Source organism: Apaloderma vittatum, unplaced genomic scaffold (genome assembly GCF_000703405.1).
Source record: "Apaloderma vittatum isolate BGI_N311 unplaced genomic scaffold, ASM70340v1 scaffold12352, whole genome shotgun sequence".
NCBI lineage: Eukaryota > Metazoa > Chordata > Aves > Trogoniformes > Trogonidae > Apaloderma > Apaloderma vittatum.
Genome location: NW_009701975.1, coordinates 71306 through 89016, shown reverse-complemented (window position 1 = coordinate 89016; position 17711 = coordinate 71306). Strand labels below are relative to the sequence as shown.

The 17711-nt window shown below is 39.7% G+C and overlaps 1 protein-coding gene across 1 annotated transcript in view; it reads left to right on the top strand.

Moving 5' to 3' along the window:
* Nucleotides 1-1078: 1078 nt before the first annotated feature.
* Nucleotides 1079-17711, top strand: part of CCDC149 (coiled-coil domain containing 149) — a 41958-nt gene continuing 25325 nt past the window's right edge. The window contains exons 1-4 of the mRNA XM_009879359.1: nucleotides 1079-1150; nucleotides 1209-1370; nucleotides 1907-1945; nucleotides 12531-12638. Coding sequence (XP_009877661.1) covers nucleotides 1079-1150; nucleotides 1209-1370; nucleotides 1907-1945; nucleotides 12531-12638 — 381 coding nt within the window. The remainder of the gene's footprint in view (nucleotides 1151-1208; nucleotides 1371-1906; nucleotides 1946-12530; nucleotides 12639-17711) is intronic.

Below are 17711 nucleotides of genomic sequence, written 5' to 3'. Positions count from 1 at the left end.
AGCGTTTACCATTTTTGGAAAATCTTGGCTGTACTAATATACTAAACTCACTTTTCCCTTTCTCATTGACTTGAAACTGAGGTTAACAAAGTCAATTCCAAGCAAGTAGTACATACGGGTGATGATTTTTGTCCCGAAGAACAGCACTGACTTGAACAGTATGGAAGTGCTGATGCTCTTGCTTTGTGCTGGAGCCTGTAATGACAAAGTATTCTTGTCAGAGTATATAATGAAACTATAAATTGTTTTCACGACTGCTGTGATATTTGGTCTCTAGCAGAGCACATTCAGAAAGTATTTAGTGCCACATCTTATGTAAGTAACATCAGAAATAGATATATCTGATTTGGCATGAGCAGTGTCAAGTGACAGGTAGGAAGAATCTGCTGATTGAACATCGCTTAAGTGCAAAAAAGTTACCTTAAACTTCTGGCAGGTAACGGTGAGCTGCGGCAGCAAAGGATGACATACACGTTACTGTCTCCATGGGGAAGGGCAGGGAAGCAGCTCAGGCTAATGCAGAGCAGCTCAGATTTGCAAGTTCTGCTTTGCTTTGTGCGTGAGGCCTGGGCACAAGAGGCAGTGGCTAGAGGGGCTGCCTTCCCTCCCCACTTAGGTGTTTGCAATGTTCCTGCATTCTCATTCTTTTCGCTCAACAAGCGTGTTTAGTATCATGGCTGAATTGTTTCTTTTACATGTGCCCATAGAGTATCACACTTTAATTTTTTCAGGCTCAGCGTAACTTTTGGTTGCTGCTCATGCTACCCCTTCTGCTGCCTTCTGCTGTAACATGGTCCTGTTTTGCTCTCCAGGGGAGAGGCTGAGCCCCGAGGACACTGTTTGTAGCAGGGAGGAGCAGGAGGAAAGGTGGGAACTGCTTGTTGCTACCCGAGATCTGGGTATTGTGGACAAAAGGAGAAAAGGGGGTTTGCATATGAGGAAAAATTGAAAAAACTTAAATTGCTGAATTTCTCTAAGTCACAGTGGTCGGGTCAGCATGTAGCCTTAAAAATGGATTTCAGGCTTCTGATACAACAGATTTCTTTCCCGTGATTGTTACAAGTAAGCTAAGACGACCATGGCAGACTCTGATCTTGTGCAGAGAGTCTTCCTGTATCTTTTTGAGAAAAACTTGAGCCTCTTGAATGCAGTACTGGCCAGGGTAGAAATGGCTTATTACAGTTATGTTATTTTTTTCTCTTCTGCAGTATCTGGTGTGCAAAAGGAAGCTTGAAAGTAAAAAGGAGGCACTGCTGATCCTTTCCAAAGAGCTGGACACGTGTCAACAAGAAAGAGACCAGTACAAGCTTATGGCCAACCAGTTGCGGGAACGACACCAGTCTCTGAAAAAGAAGTATCGTGAGCTAATTGTAGGTTGTTCTTTATGAATACTGTGTACTTTGGGGACTAGGCTGCACCTCAGAGAAAAAGTAAAGAAGTCCGTAATGACTGCTGTAAAAATGTTTAGGTACTTGTTTACAGTAGTCCTGCAGTTGTATAGCCCTGATCATGTTATTACTCATTTGTTCCGCATTGATGAGGTAGTGCCTGTTATGTAAGACATAGAAAGACAGTGTGTGCTCTGAGGAAATTAGTTTCAGTCATAATTCCATTTAAAAACTGACTGCGGTATTATTATTCCACAGCAACTTAATGTACCGTTATGAAAAATAATGCCACATAAATTTGTAATGACCTGCTGTTCTGGAAATGTAAACAAATCTTCAGCCTTTGATATTTCTGAGTTGAAATTAATATTACTGGTATTAATCAAGATGAAGTATTTTAGAAACAATTTTTATAACATTTTATTTAAAATATGTGTTTTAAAAATTGATCCACAGAGTTAACATAGTTACTGGCTTCAGAAATAAGTTGCCAATAAAATATGTCTATTTATTTGTAGGATGGGGATCCATCCCTTCCGCCTGAAAAGAGGAAACAGGTAGGATTTATTTTTCAGTTGATGTTATTTATCTGCTGCAAAAGTATGAAAATGGCAGCTAAGAAATCTGGAAAAAAGCAAGCTTTTCTGTCAGCTCAGTCTTTATACTTTGGCTTCTTATGCTTTTGTCTAAACCTGTTCTGCTCTGAAATATCTGAACTATCATTAATTAGAATATATGGCTATTGCTTTTATGTTCACCTGAGGCTGAAATTGGTCAGTGTATCGAGACTTAAGATTGTTCTCCTTGAGATTTATCCTTCTTGTATTGTGTCCTGAAATGAATTCGTGACGGGACACCTCATACTTAAAAGCAATCTGGGAATGCATTGTCAGCATTCCATAATTGCTAATTTATTGTTATGAGTGCTGTTTTCCATTAGATACTCTCCCAGGTCACTTGGGCTCTATGAGTTAGAAATGGTAAGAACAATGGTAATTGCATTTTATGGTTCCCCTGAAAAACTTTTTGCCTGCTCACTTTTTTTTTTTGGTCATAGATATCCATGTAGTGTGTCCCTGTTGTGGAATGTTGGTTGTCACATCTTAAAATTATCTTAATTTTTGAAGAAAAATGGCACCCAGAACACAACGTGTGAGCAGGGAGAGGAGGACAATCCGAAAGAGCAAAAATTGTTACTGTAATTGCTAGTCCTGAATGTCTTTTAACTATGTTTAAAAATGGTTATTGCATTCTCCTAATGGATCAGAAGCTTTACTCATCCTTTCCCTGGGAGTCTGCATGTCATTGCTGCTATTTTCTTAAAATTTTAGGGACTTAGGGTTTTCGTTGCTTTAAACTAAGCTATCAGAGGCAATATAGTTACTCCTTCAGGCACTTAAACATAGCTGCCAAGAAGTCAGTGGTTCAGCGTAGAATCATTTAACTCCCTCATTATTTAATGTAATTTATTTGAAATTCTGTTATTTCAACAGAGTTCTAATAAAGTTTGTGACCAGATACAGATTTGTGCATTCTGACTATTAGAATGGGACCTGGAAAATATACAAATAAAAGGAAAAAAAGCCAATGCAGTATATGGATTGTTTCAGAGATAAATAGAAAAGGGAGATTTATCATTCCGTGGATGTTGTTCAGATTCGTCTTCCATCTTTCACAACAAATAAATCTGATACTTATTTTTAAAATACTAGCAAAATGTAGTCTAAATTCAGAAGTCGCAGCTGTATTAAGTTTTGGCAAACCTTACCATGGTGAGTGCCTGGAAAGCCATTTAATAATCTAAGTAGGCGTCTTTTTTTTCTGAGGAAGTTATGTATTCATGCTAGGTAACAGTGAAAGAAATAAAAGACTATTCTCAAACGGGGTCATTTATAGGTCTCCCCCAAGGACAATATATACTTTAGGTTGTACTGTAATAGGCTGTTAGTGCACTTCTGAGTTTTCATGTTCCTGAGAAGTGCATCTGTAGCATCCAAGGTGGAAAACCTGGAGTAGTTAGGGCAGCCTTTCTGAGGAAGGGTGTAGTTTTGCTTTGAGAAATGCGTCAAAGAATTATAAAGTTACGAATATTTTTTCATTACTGTATGTTCATTTCATAGCATTTTCTCACTTAAGAAAAAGTGAAGTTCTTTGTATTCTTCCACACTTTTTCAGTCCCTTTTTTGTCCAGAAGCCTAGTTGCCTGTTGGGAGAACTTGTGACCTCAGTCACTTTATAAAAACAGAGACACTGGTCCTGTAATGAATTTTGTGTGACAAAAGTGCCTGCGTCATGGTCAGAAATGAGATGAAAACATGCTGAGCAGTTTGCTGTTATGTTTCTTTACCTCAACTGAGAATTTATTGTTGAAATTGCAATCTAGAACCTTAAATGTAATCGGTGGGTTGGAATTGCTGCTTTTTTCTTCTTCATCTCTTTATTTTTCACCTTTATTATCAATTATGCTTTGTGACTTCTTATTTTCCACACTGTGCCTTCTCTCTCTGTTTTGCAGCACAAAATTTTCGTGTTCTGTGTGAAAAAGTCATATAACCAGGCAAGCAGTTAATTTGGAATCTGGTTTTGTAAAATTGATGTTGCTTAAAGGGATTTTAACATGTAGTACCCTGCAGTGTTTTCCCTCTCAAAGCTGAGTGTGCAACACATCTCGGACAAAATCCAAAATTGCTCCACATGTATCGCCTTCTGCCAACCAAGAGCAGGAAATGAGAAACTGTGCTACTGAAATCTCTTTTCCTGCAGTAGTTGTTTTACCGTTAGTGTTGTTACTGCAGCCTGTGAGGTGTTAGTGCTTTCCTGGTCCCTCTTACCAAACATTCACAACTAAATGCTGCAGTTGAAGGTAGTTTTATAATGTCTTGTGGTGTCAGGTGCAGGGTAGTTTTTGGATGAGCAGTAGCGGGTTGAAGTGTTTCAGGAAGAATAATGAAGAGTTGATGTTATAATTCACCAGAGATGGCAAACAATAGAATCCCCACTTTTGAAAGATGTGTTAAAATGTTACTCTGTCTATAGAGACTCTGTTGTGCATCCAGTATAAATACAAATTCTGGAATTCTTCACTGGTATACATTTGCGGTGATATGGAACATTTTCATGACATTGGCAACTAAATACTGGATATCTGTTGGACAGATGTTATCATGTTGGGAAACTTAAAGAAAAAAAGCATAGATGGAATTTTTAGCTTGATTTATACTGACTACTGTTTCCATCTACATTGCTTAAATTTTTAGTATAACTTCAATCTGGGAGAAGCTTTTTTGTTGAAATAATAGCTCAGTGAATCTTTTGACCTTCTGTATTAAATGGAAGCTCTTTTAATACAAATGAGATCCTTTGAATAAACAAAGGTGAAGTAAAATGTATGGTTAGGAAAATGACTCTGTTGGGCCACAATCCTAAGCATGCTTTGCTAAATTTGATCTCAGTGAGACCACTCAGTTGGAGATAATGGGTTTGCAGTAGGGCTCTGTGTCAAGAATGAAGCCACAATGCATATGTTCACTGGTAAGGGCTTATATTTGTATTTTATATATATGAGGAATCAAGTTAAATAGGGCTAAGTGTCACAAGATCACAGAATGGGCAACTCTTGCAATCAACTAGTCCAATGCCCCTGCTCAAGCAGGACCACCTAGAGCAGGTTGCCCAGGACCAAAACCAATCAGGTTTTGAATATTTGCAAGGATGCAGGCTCCACAACCTCTCTGGGCAACCTGTTCCAGCATTTGACCACTCTCACAGTAAAAAAGGAGTAGGGAGTGGTGTTCAGATGGCTGCAGGTATTGGAGTGGCTTAAGTCCCTCATGAGGACCAGGGCCTGTGAACATGAAACTTCTTCCGGTTGTGTGAAGAAGGCCTTATCTACTACTTCCTCCTGATCAAGAGATCTCTATCAGATAACCAGTACAGCAGCATGTGTGTTGATCTGGCCACTAATCTTGACAAAAATGCTCTCAGCTGACTCCTGACCTGTCCCAAGGCAAAGCTCTGTGCTTTCCAGTTGCTCTCTCATGTAAAGGGCAACACCTCTCCTTGCCTTCCTGAAGAGCCTCTATCCTCCTGTCGCAGCACTCCTGTCGCAGCACTCCATTTGTGTGTGATCCCAGGGAGACTGTAATCCTGTCGTTACACACAGGTTTTGAATTCCTCCTGTTTGTTCCCCTTGCTGCCTATATCAGAGTAGTGGCCTCTGAAGGGCATCCAAGTGTGCCGGTTCCACTGTGCAGACTTGAGAACTCTCCCCACAGGCCATTCTGCCAGCACTTTGTTCTTTACATGCCTGCGCTTGAAGGAGTTCACTTCAGCTCGGTTGCTGTAATTGCAGTGTCCTTTCTCTTCTCACCATCCTAGGCTCCTGTCTTGCCTACCCTATCCTGAGCCTTCTTGTTCCTTCCCCCATAATTTCCAGTTTAAAGCTCTCCTTAGGAAGTCAGCTGGCCCACTGGCAAAGAGACTTTTGCCTCGTGTAGTGAAGCAGATCCTGTGTCTTCCAAGCGGCTGGTGAGCCTTAGAGGGGATCCTATGATCATAGAACTCTCTTTGAGCCTCATAACATCACGATGACGTAGTCCTAGAATAGAGCACAGCTTGATAGTGACTCTTTCTGCAAAAAGGCTCATCAGAGAACCTGTGTGCATCTTTCCTGAAGGTCGTGATTCTTACCTCTGTTAAAGTTACCTGTAGGTGTCCCAAGGTGATTCACTGAAACCAAAACTGACTGCTTCAGTGATCACTGACATCACAGCAGCATGCCACCCACTCCTAGAGACATTGGTCAGACAACTTACTTCTGCAAATGAGTAAGTTCATGAGTGTGGCATTTTGGGGCAAGCAGATGTCAGAAGGACCGCAGGTTCCAAACAGGGACATATTGTGATATCCCACAAATGTCAAGAGGCTGCTTGGCAAGCCTTTGGTTTTTGCAGTTGTTTTTCAACACATTCCCCCAATAATATGGAGGAATATGGCCCACATTAAGTGTATTTTGTTTAGGATGCCCGGGACCAATAATTTAAGAATTCTTCTCTACATGATGTAAAGAGAAAAACAGAATAGTTTTTGTGGGTTTTGTTTTTTTTTTTTAATTGGAAGGAAGCTAGTGCTAGGGGAGGTCATCACTTCTTCTACCTTGGAGTGAAGAGTTGGTAAGCAAAGCAGGTTTTTCTGTATTAATTCAGCTATTGCAATCATATGAATGCATTGGAGGAGAAACTGCAATTAAATTTGCTATCAGTCACACCCATCGAGTGTGCTTAATGTTTCATCAAACCTTTTTTTCTGTCAGCCCAGTAATTCAGTGTTCTCTGTTGTTTGAAGGTGTGGCTGAAAGAAACATAAAAGACTGTAAACTGCAGTACAGAAATGTTTGTTTGTATTTAAAAATGTTTCAAATCTTTCCCCTTGCCAAATTACTTTTTCAGGCAGTATCTAAAGGCAGAAGGTCCTTTTTTTTAAATTTTTTAAAATTTTTTTAAAGTGTTGGAAAAGATTTATGTGCAAGAGAATTGAGAACTATATTCAAGATTGTGTTACTATCCATCATTTTTAAAGTGGTGTGATGAAAAATAACATTGTGTGTATGTGTGGCTAGATCTGCAAAATGGTTAAAGGAGCCAAATTCAAGTGTAGCGCATAATGCCAGAGATGATGTTTTGGAGTTAGTTGTTTGGGTTTTTTTTTCCATCACCTCTTCTTGGGTTATTGGTCAGTAGTGAGCAAAGATCTGTTGCTGTCAGACAGGTATTCACTGGGTTATGTTAGTAAATAGACATTTATATGTGTTAATAAATAGGTGTTGCCTTTAGTAGTTTCAAATACACATCTGTAGCTAAAAGGAAAGTTCTTTTCCACCTGATATCGCAAAAACTTTTTTGCAAATTTTAACTAAATCTAAGTGGAAAAGGGTGAGGTCTGTGATCCCACCCCATTGAGTCTTCTACTCTCTGATCTGTTCTGATTTATGGTGCTTTCCCCCTCTCTGTGTTATAAAGGTAAGCAACTCCCATTGAGCACTCCCACATCATTTTTCTGCTCCTTTCTTCCTAGCTTCTGGTGGGTCATTGGCTGTGGTCATGCTTGCTTTTGGTCAGAGGAAAAAGGAACATGAGGACAATTTCTTACGTCTAGTACTGCAGTGGGGGTTTGGACTTCACTCAACTCCGACCACGCTCTTGGTGAAGTATGTCACAGGAACAGGCTTGCCAGTGACATAGTGATGGCACCAAGCCTGACAGAGTTCAAGGAGCATCTGGGTGATGCTCTCAGTCGTGTGGTTTAATTTTAGGTAGTCCTGCAAGGATTAGGGATTTGAACTTGCTGATCCTTCTGGGATCCTTTCAGTTTAAGATATTCTATGGTTCTGGGATACCTCCAGGCTTCACAGGACAGGTTGTTAGAAACCAAATAGCTTGTCATGCTGCAGAGGCTCAAGAATACCTACCAGAAGTGAGCCTTGCCAGAGGTGAACAAAGCTCCAGGAAGACTGTGGGATAAGAGTGCACCCTTAGCAAGCTTGCTGATGACACCAAACTCTGTGGAGTGGTTGACATGCTGGAGGGAAGGGATGCCATCCGGAGAGACCTTACCAGGCTTGAAAGGTGGGCCCGTGCCAACCTCATGAAGTTCAGCAAGGCCGAGTGTAAGGTCCTGCACCTGGGTTGAGGCAATCTCAAGTAGAAACACAGGCTGGGCTGAGAGTTGATTGGGAGCAGCCCTGAGGAGGAGGACTTGGGCAAGTTAGTTGACAAGAGGCTCAACGTGAGGTTGCAGCATGCACTTACAGCCCAAAAAGTGATCTGTGTCCTGGGCTGCATCAAAAGGAGCGTGACCAGCAGAAGGGAGGTGATTCTCCCCCTCTACTCTGCTCTGGTGAGGACCCACCTGAAGTACTGCGTCCAGTTCTGAAGCCCACAGTACAAGAAGAACATGGATCTGCTGGAGCAGGCCCAGAGGAGGGCCACAAAGGTGATTAGAGGGCTGGAGAACCTCTGCTATGAGGACAGGCTGAGGGAGCTGGGGTTTATCCATCCTAGAGAAGGTTCCAGGGTGACCTAATAGCAGCCTTTCAATATATGAAAGGGGGCTACAGGAAAGCTGGAGAAGGGCTTTTTATGGAGACTTGTAGTGAGAGGACAAGGGACAACGGCCTGAAACTGCAAGAGGGTAGATTTAGATTAGATATAAGGAAGAAATTCTTCTCCATGAGAGTGGTGAAGCACTGGAACAGGTTGCTTAAAGAAGTTGTAGATGTCCCCTCCCTGGAAGTGTTCAAGGCCAGGTTGGATGGGGCTTTGAGCAACCTGGTCTAGTGGGCGAGAAGTGTCCCTGCTCACAGCAGGGGGATCAGAGCTAAATGATCTTCAAGGTCCCTTCCAACCTTAAGTATTCTATGATTCTGTGATTCTGTGATTGTCTGATACCAGGCAGTTAATCAGGGCCTTGAGTGAAGTGCTGTTATTTGGTATTATAAGCAGTTGGATTTAGAGAAAGAGAAACAACCAGTTTTCCCTGCTGGGCGTTGTTTCAGAGGCAAGATGAGATGAAGCAGCAGAAAGCTATAGACCTGTCCATCTTTCCCTCCCAGTAGCCATGGCTCAGAAATCTCTCATTAGTACTTGGGAGTTAGTTTTGAATAGTATGAGTGAAAGAAGTAAAGTCTTTGGCAGTTACAGGAGCCTTTATAAGAGTTCACCTAGAATCAAAAGAAACTGTTGAAGAAATAGAGTCTAGAGAGGCTGAATTTGGCTAATTTTCAGAGAGCTGTTCTCCATTGCATGGGTAAATGATATGAATGTTATTGTCTGCTCAAGTAACTTGTCTTGAATTTCTAAGTGAGTTCTGTGTTTGTTCTATGAATATTGAAAAGAAGTTGCCAGGTGGAAAAATGAATCACCTTTCTTCTTGCATAGCTTTCTGCCCTTTCCTCAAAAAAATGCATGCTTACAGGTTCGTGAATCCAGCCCTCCATTGTTAGTTTTATCATCTTTAAACCATATGGTATGTTTTCGTATATATGCCAAAGAAATGGTACCAAGTCCAGGTGTCGTTCAATGTATCCTCTTGGCTGACTCTCTTTAAGCCCAGTAGAGCACTTATGAAAAGCAAATATTTCTCCTTCTATGCACACTTAACCGAAAGCTTTAATGAGGTCTTGCCAAAACCTTTACAACTCAGAACAATCTAAATTATACGTTGTATGGAACCTCTAAGCCAGGGAAATGAATAATTGCTGGAGACTACTTCTGTGGTATAGCTTGGTTGCTTTAGTTTAACAGAAGTATAATGGAATCTTTGCGTTAAGGAGGAAGTCTATACTTAGCTCATTGTAATGCTCTTAGCATGCTTGAATGAGGTTGTTTTATTTTGGTGTCTAGAATTCTTCGTTTAAAGTTTCTTCCAACATCCCTGTCTCGGGTGTAAAGGTTTTTGTCACATTAAGTCATTTATATGACTGACAAATAAAATTCAGTACAGAATTGCAATCCAAGAGAAATGGTTTTAAAGGAAATAAATCTGCGCAGGAAGATTTAGTGTAGGCATGGTAATGCCTTTCCTGCAGTTACTTGGAGCCAGGTTTTGACGACAGACTGCTAGAATCCTGGTGTTGTGGCTGTAAACACTGATTAGTGAGACTGAGTTCTTCCAAGGAGTTGAAATTACATGTGCTATTGCAGTGCTAGTTGTTAAAATTCATCATAAAATGGGACTTTATAAATAGAAATGTTTCGGAGAGGTTTGTGCAAATCATATTCCTTTTAACTAGCTCAGTCTGGTGGGTGCAAGGCCTTTATTGAAAATCAGCTTTCTTAAAAAAAAAAAAAAAAAAAGACGCATATGAGCAGTAGCCGTAGATACTTCAGTTTAAATACAGTTTCCTGCAACATGGGTTCTTTGTTTCTGCTTTAATAAAGTCATTAAAAAGGACATTTCAAAACTATTGACTGAATGTGTTCTGAAGCTCTTTGATTCATTCAATATATGAATGACTGTTACACATTTCCTTAATGTGCAGTAAAAAAATCGTTCTGCCAAAGCATACTTGAAGAACCTTTTGCATTGCTTGAATGGTTACTGTCTTGAAAATAAGATTAGAGTCAGCTTAATTTTGGCCCTATAATTGGCTATGTACATTTTTTGCTATTACACTCTTTTCCCAAATTATTTATTTGCAGTTTTTAGGCTTATCAGTACCTTAAAAAATGCTTTAATCTCTTCCAGAACTGTGGGAAATTTACCTTACTTTCTTCTGAACCTTAGATCTTGGAGCACCAGAAGTACAGAAGCTGTAGCAGTGAATTAGGCTTGTTCAACAATTAGGATATATTGGTTCTTGAGATATTTTTTTTTCTGTTTAAAAGTTTAAAGCTATTGCTATTTCAGAACAATTGGAATTTTGAAGTGCCTTCTTCATATAGTACTGTACAAAAGTTCTAGCTGGTTATAGTTTAATACTTTTATAGTGTAATCCTGCAAATGGTCAGGTGCATCTGTAGCTATATTCATGTTGTTATTCATGTGAATAATTCTCTTAAATATAAAACAGGATATGTGGAAATAGCAGTTGTTAGCAAACCAGGGGAAAAAATTGTAGGAATTGCTATGAGATACCTTGTTGGTTTTATAGTGTATTTTTAAGATAAAACTCACAAAAGTATTCTTTGAGGCTGTCAAATGGTAGTGAGAATGGGTATCAAAACAGAGAAATGGAGAAGTTGAAAGAGAAGCACAGCAAACAGGGAATGTAAAACTAAACCTAAAATACCCAGAGAGTGACTGTAGGAACAGTCAGTTAATGTGCTGGCCCAGAGAGCATGCATAAGGGTAGCACAGAAAATACTAACTTTACTGGGCTCTACGGAGTCATGCTTTGAAGAACTGAATATTCTTTTTTCATTTCATAGAATCATAGATTGTGTTGGGCTGGTAAAGACCTTTAAAGGCCATCTAGCCCAGCCCCGCTGCAGTGAGCAGGGACATCTTTAACTGGATCAGTTGCTCAGAGCCTGACCTTGAATGCCTCCAGGAGTGGGGCCTCCACCACCTCTCTGGGCACTTGTTCCAGTGTTTCACCACCCTGATATCCAGCCTAAATCTACCCTGCTCATTTCATCTATGAGACTGATGGCAGTGAGTGCCACACCAGGCTGTCCATAGGCAACGTCTTGAAAGGCTGCGCATTAGCCACCCTGGCTGTAACTCTCTTAGAAGCGATGCCACTGGTGTACTTTTCCTGCGCTGGGTCAATGTTTGTCTGTTCATGAGGTATTTTTAGGGTAAAAATGCAATAAATTTCTAGAACACTGAATAGATTATAGAATAATTCTATGATCTATTCTAAATTTATCTGTCATGTTTGCTCCTTTTCAGATATCATAGATAGCAGAGATTACATTATTTTTTGGTTAGTGATCAAGCTGGTGGAATTTAATTGTAAAATAACAGACCAGACAGCTCACCCTGCTAATTTAGTAGATTAATGTGAGTGATCACTTTTGATTCTTTGGGGGTGGGGTTGTTTGTTTTTAATCTCTAGCCTTCACCTTTGTTTTTCTAGATGTCTACAGCCTAGCTAACAACACAAGTCAGATCATGTTTGAAGTTTTGTGCTAATAGATATCCATGGTACAGCTCCACAAAGGGGCAGAGACTCTGGCTGGCATCCTCTTTACTGGCTAGGAATCTGCTCTAAGCACTATTAGGGAATATAATTATATCATAATTATTTCTCAGCTGTGCCTTTTGTCTAATTATATGCAAGTTTAAAACCACTATTTTGGCAACTTTGTATAAATATTGTCAAAGTACTCTACATTTTGCTCTCCCCAGCAGCCAAGATACCAGAGCTAGAGTAGATGTTTTCACTTTGTCTTTTTTGGGGTTTGTGTGCTGTTCTGAGAGTGTGTATGCACACATGCTGTATGTATTTCCTACTATTAAAAGTAAAGAAACCCTGGTGACCTTTTTTTGTATCTCTCTAATGAAACATGGAGTCTGGGTACTAACAACAATAAAAGTAAAGATTGTTGGCAGAGAAGGAACAAGTCTAGGGTTTCTTTTCAGTGACTACTAACACTTCTCTCTGTAGGCACTAAGTTCTGACTGATACTCCTTTTCCAGGCAAATCTTGCTCAACTACTGAGTGAGGCTCAAGATCGAAATAAACATCTTGGAGAAGAGATTAGAGAGCTTCAACAGAGACTGGGAGAAGTACAAGGGGACAATAAGGTAGTATAAAATTCTCTTATTGGTAAATAGCATGGAGTGTGTAAACTGGGCTGGTGATTTGCATTACTTCTGAGGAAAACAAATAAAACAATGGGTTACAGAACTTTCAGAATACTTTGATTACAGTAAATGCTCAAAACACCAGAACAAAAGAAGCTTGTACAGGATATCGGTCAGTGCAGCTTATTATATATTTTTGTATGCTGCTTTTGCTCTACTGTCCTTTAACTTTGTGTTTTGTACCTAGACTTGCTTTAATGATCTCGGACATTTTGTTTAATATATTTTATTAGTGTTATTACCTTTTACAAATAAGTACGGATAAACACGCCTTCATCAGATGATAATTTGCAGGTTTTTTGCAAGGCAAATGCAAAATTTTAGTAGATGATAAAATCAGCACGGGAGGCATAATTTTTCTCTTCAAAAATATGGAGCTGTTGATCACAAATATATGTAGTGAACTTTGTGTTAAACCCTCATCCTATTACCCTTACATAACCGTTTTATTTTATTGCTAAATTTAGCAAGTTATATGGAACATTGCTCAAAATCTGCCATTTGGTATTAATCAAGCTCCTGTTGTCTCTGTTAATTGAAATATTTAAACTCAAGCCAAATGTGTGTAACATTCACAGCTGGAGCTGTATGCAAAAGTACATTCAGAGATCAAACTAGTGAGAGGTTGAATTCGAGAGTCGAGGTGGTTAACGAAGTAAAAAATGAAACAACTAATGAATGATAACTTCCCTCCCTCAACTACAGTTTTAAAGTTACAGGATTTAAAGATATAAATGGAAACAATGCAGCCTTTAAATATTCATGTGGGGTTTTTTTCTTTCCGTTTAAGTTAATTTTATTTTATTTAATTTCTTTTAAACATAAGTATATTGTGATAATGCAGTTTAATTCATTGTTTATTACAAAGAGCCTGCCTGAAGGTGTGCAGGTATCTGGGTGAAGTGAGACCTGAATTGGTAGTACATATAGCATTCAGTGTAACTTGCTTAAGTCTTCAAAGTCCAGCTTTCCCAGTTTTTCTTTCATTTGCATGTTACAGTTTGAACTATATTACAGTGTAGGAGACACTGCCTTGCAGTTCTCTAGTACCAATGTTATGCCACACAGCCTTTCCCAAGCCAGTCCCGAACAGATAACAGGGGTTTGTAAGTACAAGCAGAACACAAATGTAGTAAAATTGCAACGTATCTGAATAGCAAGGTTATGTACCTCTTTTAATTCCTTATAATAATATGATCTTGGTAACACAGAGCCTGTTTTTTTGTGCTTAAACTGGCTTTGTTTAGATTTGCCTTTGCAGGTTAATTTGATATTAGCTGGTCGTGTTTGTGACATCTGTATGCTCAGCGTGAATTTAAATTCATGATCCTCATAGCCAATGGAAAAATACAGAAAGTTAGTCTGCCCACCGTGCCCCTCTCTGAAAGGTGCAAAATAGTGCATCACTATGTAAAGAGGGGGAGGAAAGAACTGCATCAGACAGGGATTAATTTAGACTAGGATTTTCATTTTTGGAACACATTCTTCACTTTCCTAGTAAATGAGAAATAGAGCTTATTTTAGAGTCAGGTTGCTGGTTTTTTGAAGTGCCTGAAAAAGCACTGCCATCTCTCTGAGGGATTTAACACTCTCCTCCTGTGTCAGATTTTGCTCCCTCCTAGCTTTGGTGATAATATTCTAGGCTCGTTCCCACTGCCGTTCTGTTCTGCTCATCAGTTCTCCTGTGCTGGCAGCTGGGTTACTTCAGGCACTGGGGTCCAGATAATGTGTGGTATATACAAAACCAAAAAACTATAATAATTTGCTTGTTCTTACATTTTTTCCCTGCATTCTTCTCTCTGCTTTTTCCAAAGTGAGGGAGGGCATCCTGCCCAGCTGGTCTACGTCAACCTCACTTCTGGCAAGAGATGAACAAGCAGCTGCTTTTGCAGCAAGTGAAGCTGCTTATGGATGAACAATTCTGCCTCTGTCTGAGCAGGGGTGACTCATGCAGGCTTTGTCACTGAGTGGCAAGAGCTTTGTAGGACTAAAAAAGAAGAAAAACTCTTTAAATATCACACATTAGCTCTATTGATAAAGATTTGTTTTGATAGCTTGACTTGTTTTTCACCGCTTTAATGTTTGCTACTAGTAGGATACAGTCACTTGGATTAGAAAGAAGACCTTAAACTGGTCACATTTTACTTGTTGAAATCACGTTAAGTACGTCATCAGTTAAGCAATAACAAATTACTTGCGTTTGGTTTAACTGGACTAATTTTTTCCTTTAACTTCAGCTCAGATTCTGTTGGCACAAAAAATAAAACATCTTCAGGCAGTCTCTGGAAGGATTTGTTGCTGCAGTTTGAGAAATACAGCGATAGTCAGACTGCAGTGTTCCGGCATCAGATATCTAAGACGATTTGTTTTTATGATTGATTGCAATCTCGGATCAGCTCTGACACATGAAAACTATTCTATGTTTATGACAGTTATTTGTAAATCTTTTTTCATCCTGACATTCTGGTGGCAATGTTTGGAGAACAATTACTGAAACTTAGAAGAGGATAGGAAATCTAGTTCTTTGGTGTCAAAGGGTGAAAACGGAAAGCCTGAGAGAAACTGTAGGCTTCTGGAAGACCAGATGACTCAGTTACCTTCACTTGAATTCCTACCCGCGCCAAGAAATAGTACTGCCCTCGACACCTTACAAAACTAAGTGAGAAGGTGCACAGCAAACTGGCTGCAGTGTTACTGAGGGTTTGTTTGTACAAGGCAGACAATCATTCATGCAGCAACGGTGCAAAATGTTAAATGTGGTGCGTACATTTTGGCAGAACTGGGTCTTAAAGGTAGCAAATTTGCATAGTTCTGGTCTGCTTTTTAAGTTTTTATAGGCAACGTGGTGTAGACAGTTGCTGTCAGTGACTGTGGCTAAGCATAATGTTTTCTGCCTTGCATGAAGAATTGACTGGTTGTGCTTGTGTCCCTTTTCCTTCTGCGTGTTTTATCAGTTATCAGGAATGTACAACTTAGGCACAGGTATCGTCTGTGGACTCCTAGCCTGCACAGTGGCTCTTGCAGTGAAACTTGTTTGGGACATTATGGCTCTGCTACAGAGTTGCAACTTTATAAATAATTATCTTAGCTGACAGAAAACAGGAAAAAAGCTGTGCTATTAAAACAATAAAGACTAGTGACTGGTACCACTGGATTGTTTTGGTTAACAATCTATGGGTTCTTGACAAACAGGAGCTCTCTCTGGTAAGGTGCCGTTAAATTAACTCTGCTCTGCTGCAAATGCTGTTCATAGAATTCTCTAGCTGCAAAATGAAGTTGAGTGAGCCTTTCCTCGGTGACTTCTGAATGACAGAAATAAAAATAGAGCAGCCAGAGGGCAGCTGTATAAAGTTTATAATAAACCACTAATATATGAAATAAACCCTTAACCCTCTGGCATAACACTTAGTGTCTCTTTGGGTCACAGCACTTTGAGGGAAGAATTTTATAGCAGGTGGTGTTGCCTCACGAGACATTCACAGTGCAGAATTAAAGGACTTGGCCTGTTCTGCCCTGTCAACTCTCTGATTGGCCAACTGTCTGGAAGAAGCACTCTGTCGTTTTATGGATTGGTATTTATTTTATGTATGTTTATAATGCTGCTTGCTTTTACTGGCTGAATTTGGATTTCTGAGGCGTTGTTTTCGTAAGACTTCATACCCTTTTTTTTTTCCCTCTCAAAATTAGCCGTAAATAAAGAGCTCTCCTTTTATTGGCACACTGTTTGACCTTGCAAGTAATAATTACTTGCAGTTATAATTGCATCTTATGCCTCACCCCCTCCTGGGCTGGAGGAGAGTTGGTCATAGTCTGTGAGTCACATCTCTGATCCAGTTCCCAGCCTGATGCCGAGCGTTAATGCAGAATTTTTGCTCTGCTGCAGGCATTGGAGGCATTGGTAAAGGGTGATTCCCCTTCCCGTTTCCAGTTTTTCTGAACATAATTGAGTCCTCAAAATTTGTTTCTTAGTGCCTTTCCCACTAGTGAGAGTTTCTAGAAATTAATCTAATTGAATTAAGTCAAATCACGTTACCATGCTTTTGTTCATCAGCCTTTTAGCATTTAAAAGAAACAGTCCCATGGCTGTGAAGCCGTTGCAGGAATTACTAGTTGCCTTTTTTACATATTTGTTTTGATAAAAAAAATCAATAGAATTTATATCTCCTAGGATCCATTCAACCTTACTAACTGTGCAGTGGTTTGTACTTTCCCTGTGGGGATAGGGGAATGCAGTTTGCCGAAACCGGTTACTTTTAGGGGTGCAGATTACCCTGAACAAGTGAACTGCTTATCAGAACACATTGTACTAGCTCCCGTGACTTGCACTGAACTGGAGCTGAAATAAGTGGAGAGGTTGATTTTGGTAGTCTGTCTTGCATCAGCAGGATTTTAATTGGCACGTTGCAGCTATGGTGACTGGCATCCCATAAATACCAAAGATAGATTTTTATATACAGTCTTTTACTTCAGAAGATGGATTATATTTTCCCCCAAACTCTGCAATATAATGATGTACATTAATTCCTTGGTGCAGTCAAAGATATGGAGAAAGTCGGGCTGGTTATTGTGGTTGAGTTTCTCTGGTCTCTGTCGAGCTCTTACAAATGAGGCCATGGGGAGACAACACTTTTGCCTGGTTATATAAACAGGTAACACTGAATGCATTACTTTAATGCTCCAACCATTGCTCCAAATGCTCCTTGATTCTTGAAAGGTAGTTGCTTTTTGCTTTGGATATTGAATATAATTGTGTATTAATTCAAGTCAGACTGTTTCAGCATTCACAAAGCTCATGAGTTCGTTAGCTCTTTGAGCATTTTGGCTAAGTCTTCTTGTGGTTGGCCTATTTTTTTGGTTTTTTAAATGAAGTGACTTTTGTGAGTAGAAGAGGAAGAACAATGCACACGCAAATGTGTTAACAGCTGTTAATGCAAATTCTGCACTGAGGTAGCACAATGGGATTTTAAGTGATATCGGTAGAATGAAGCTGGGCAAGCCACTACATGCCTTTTT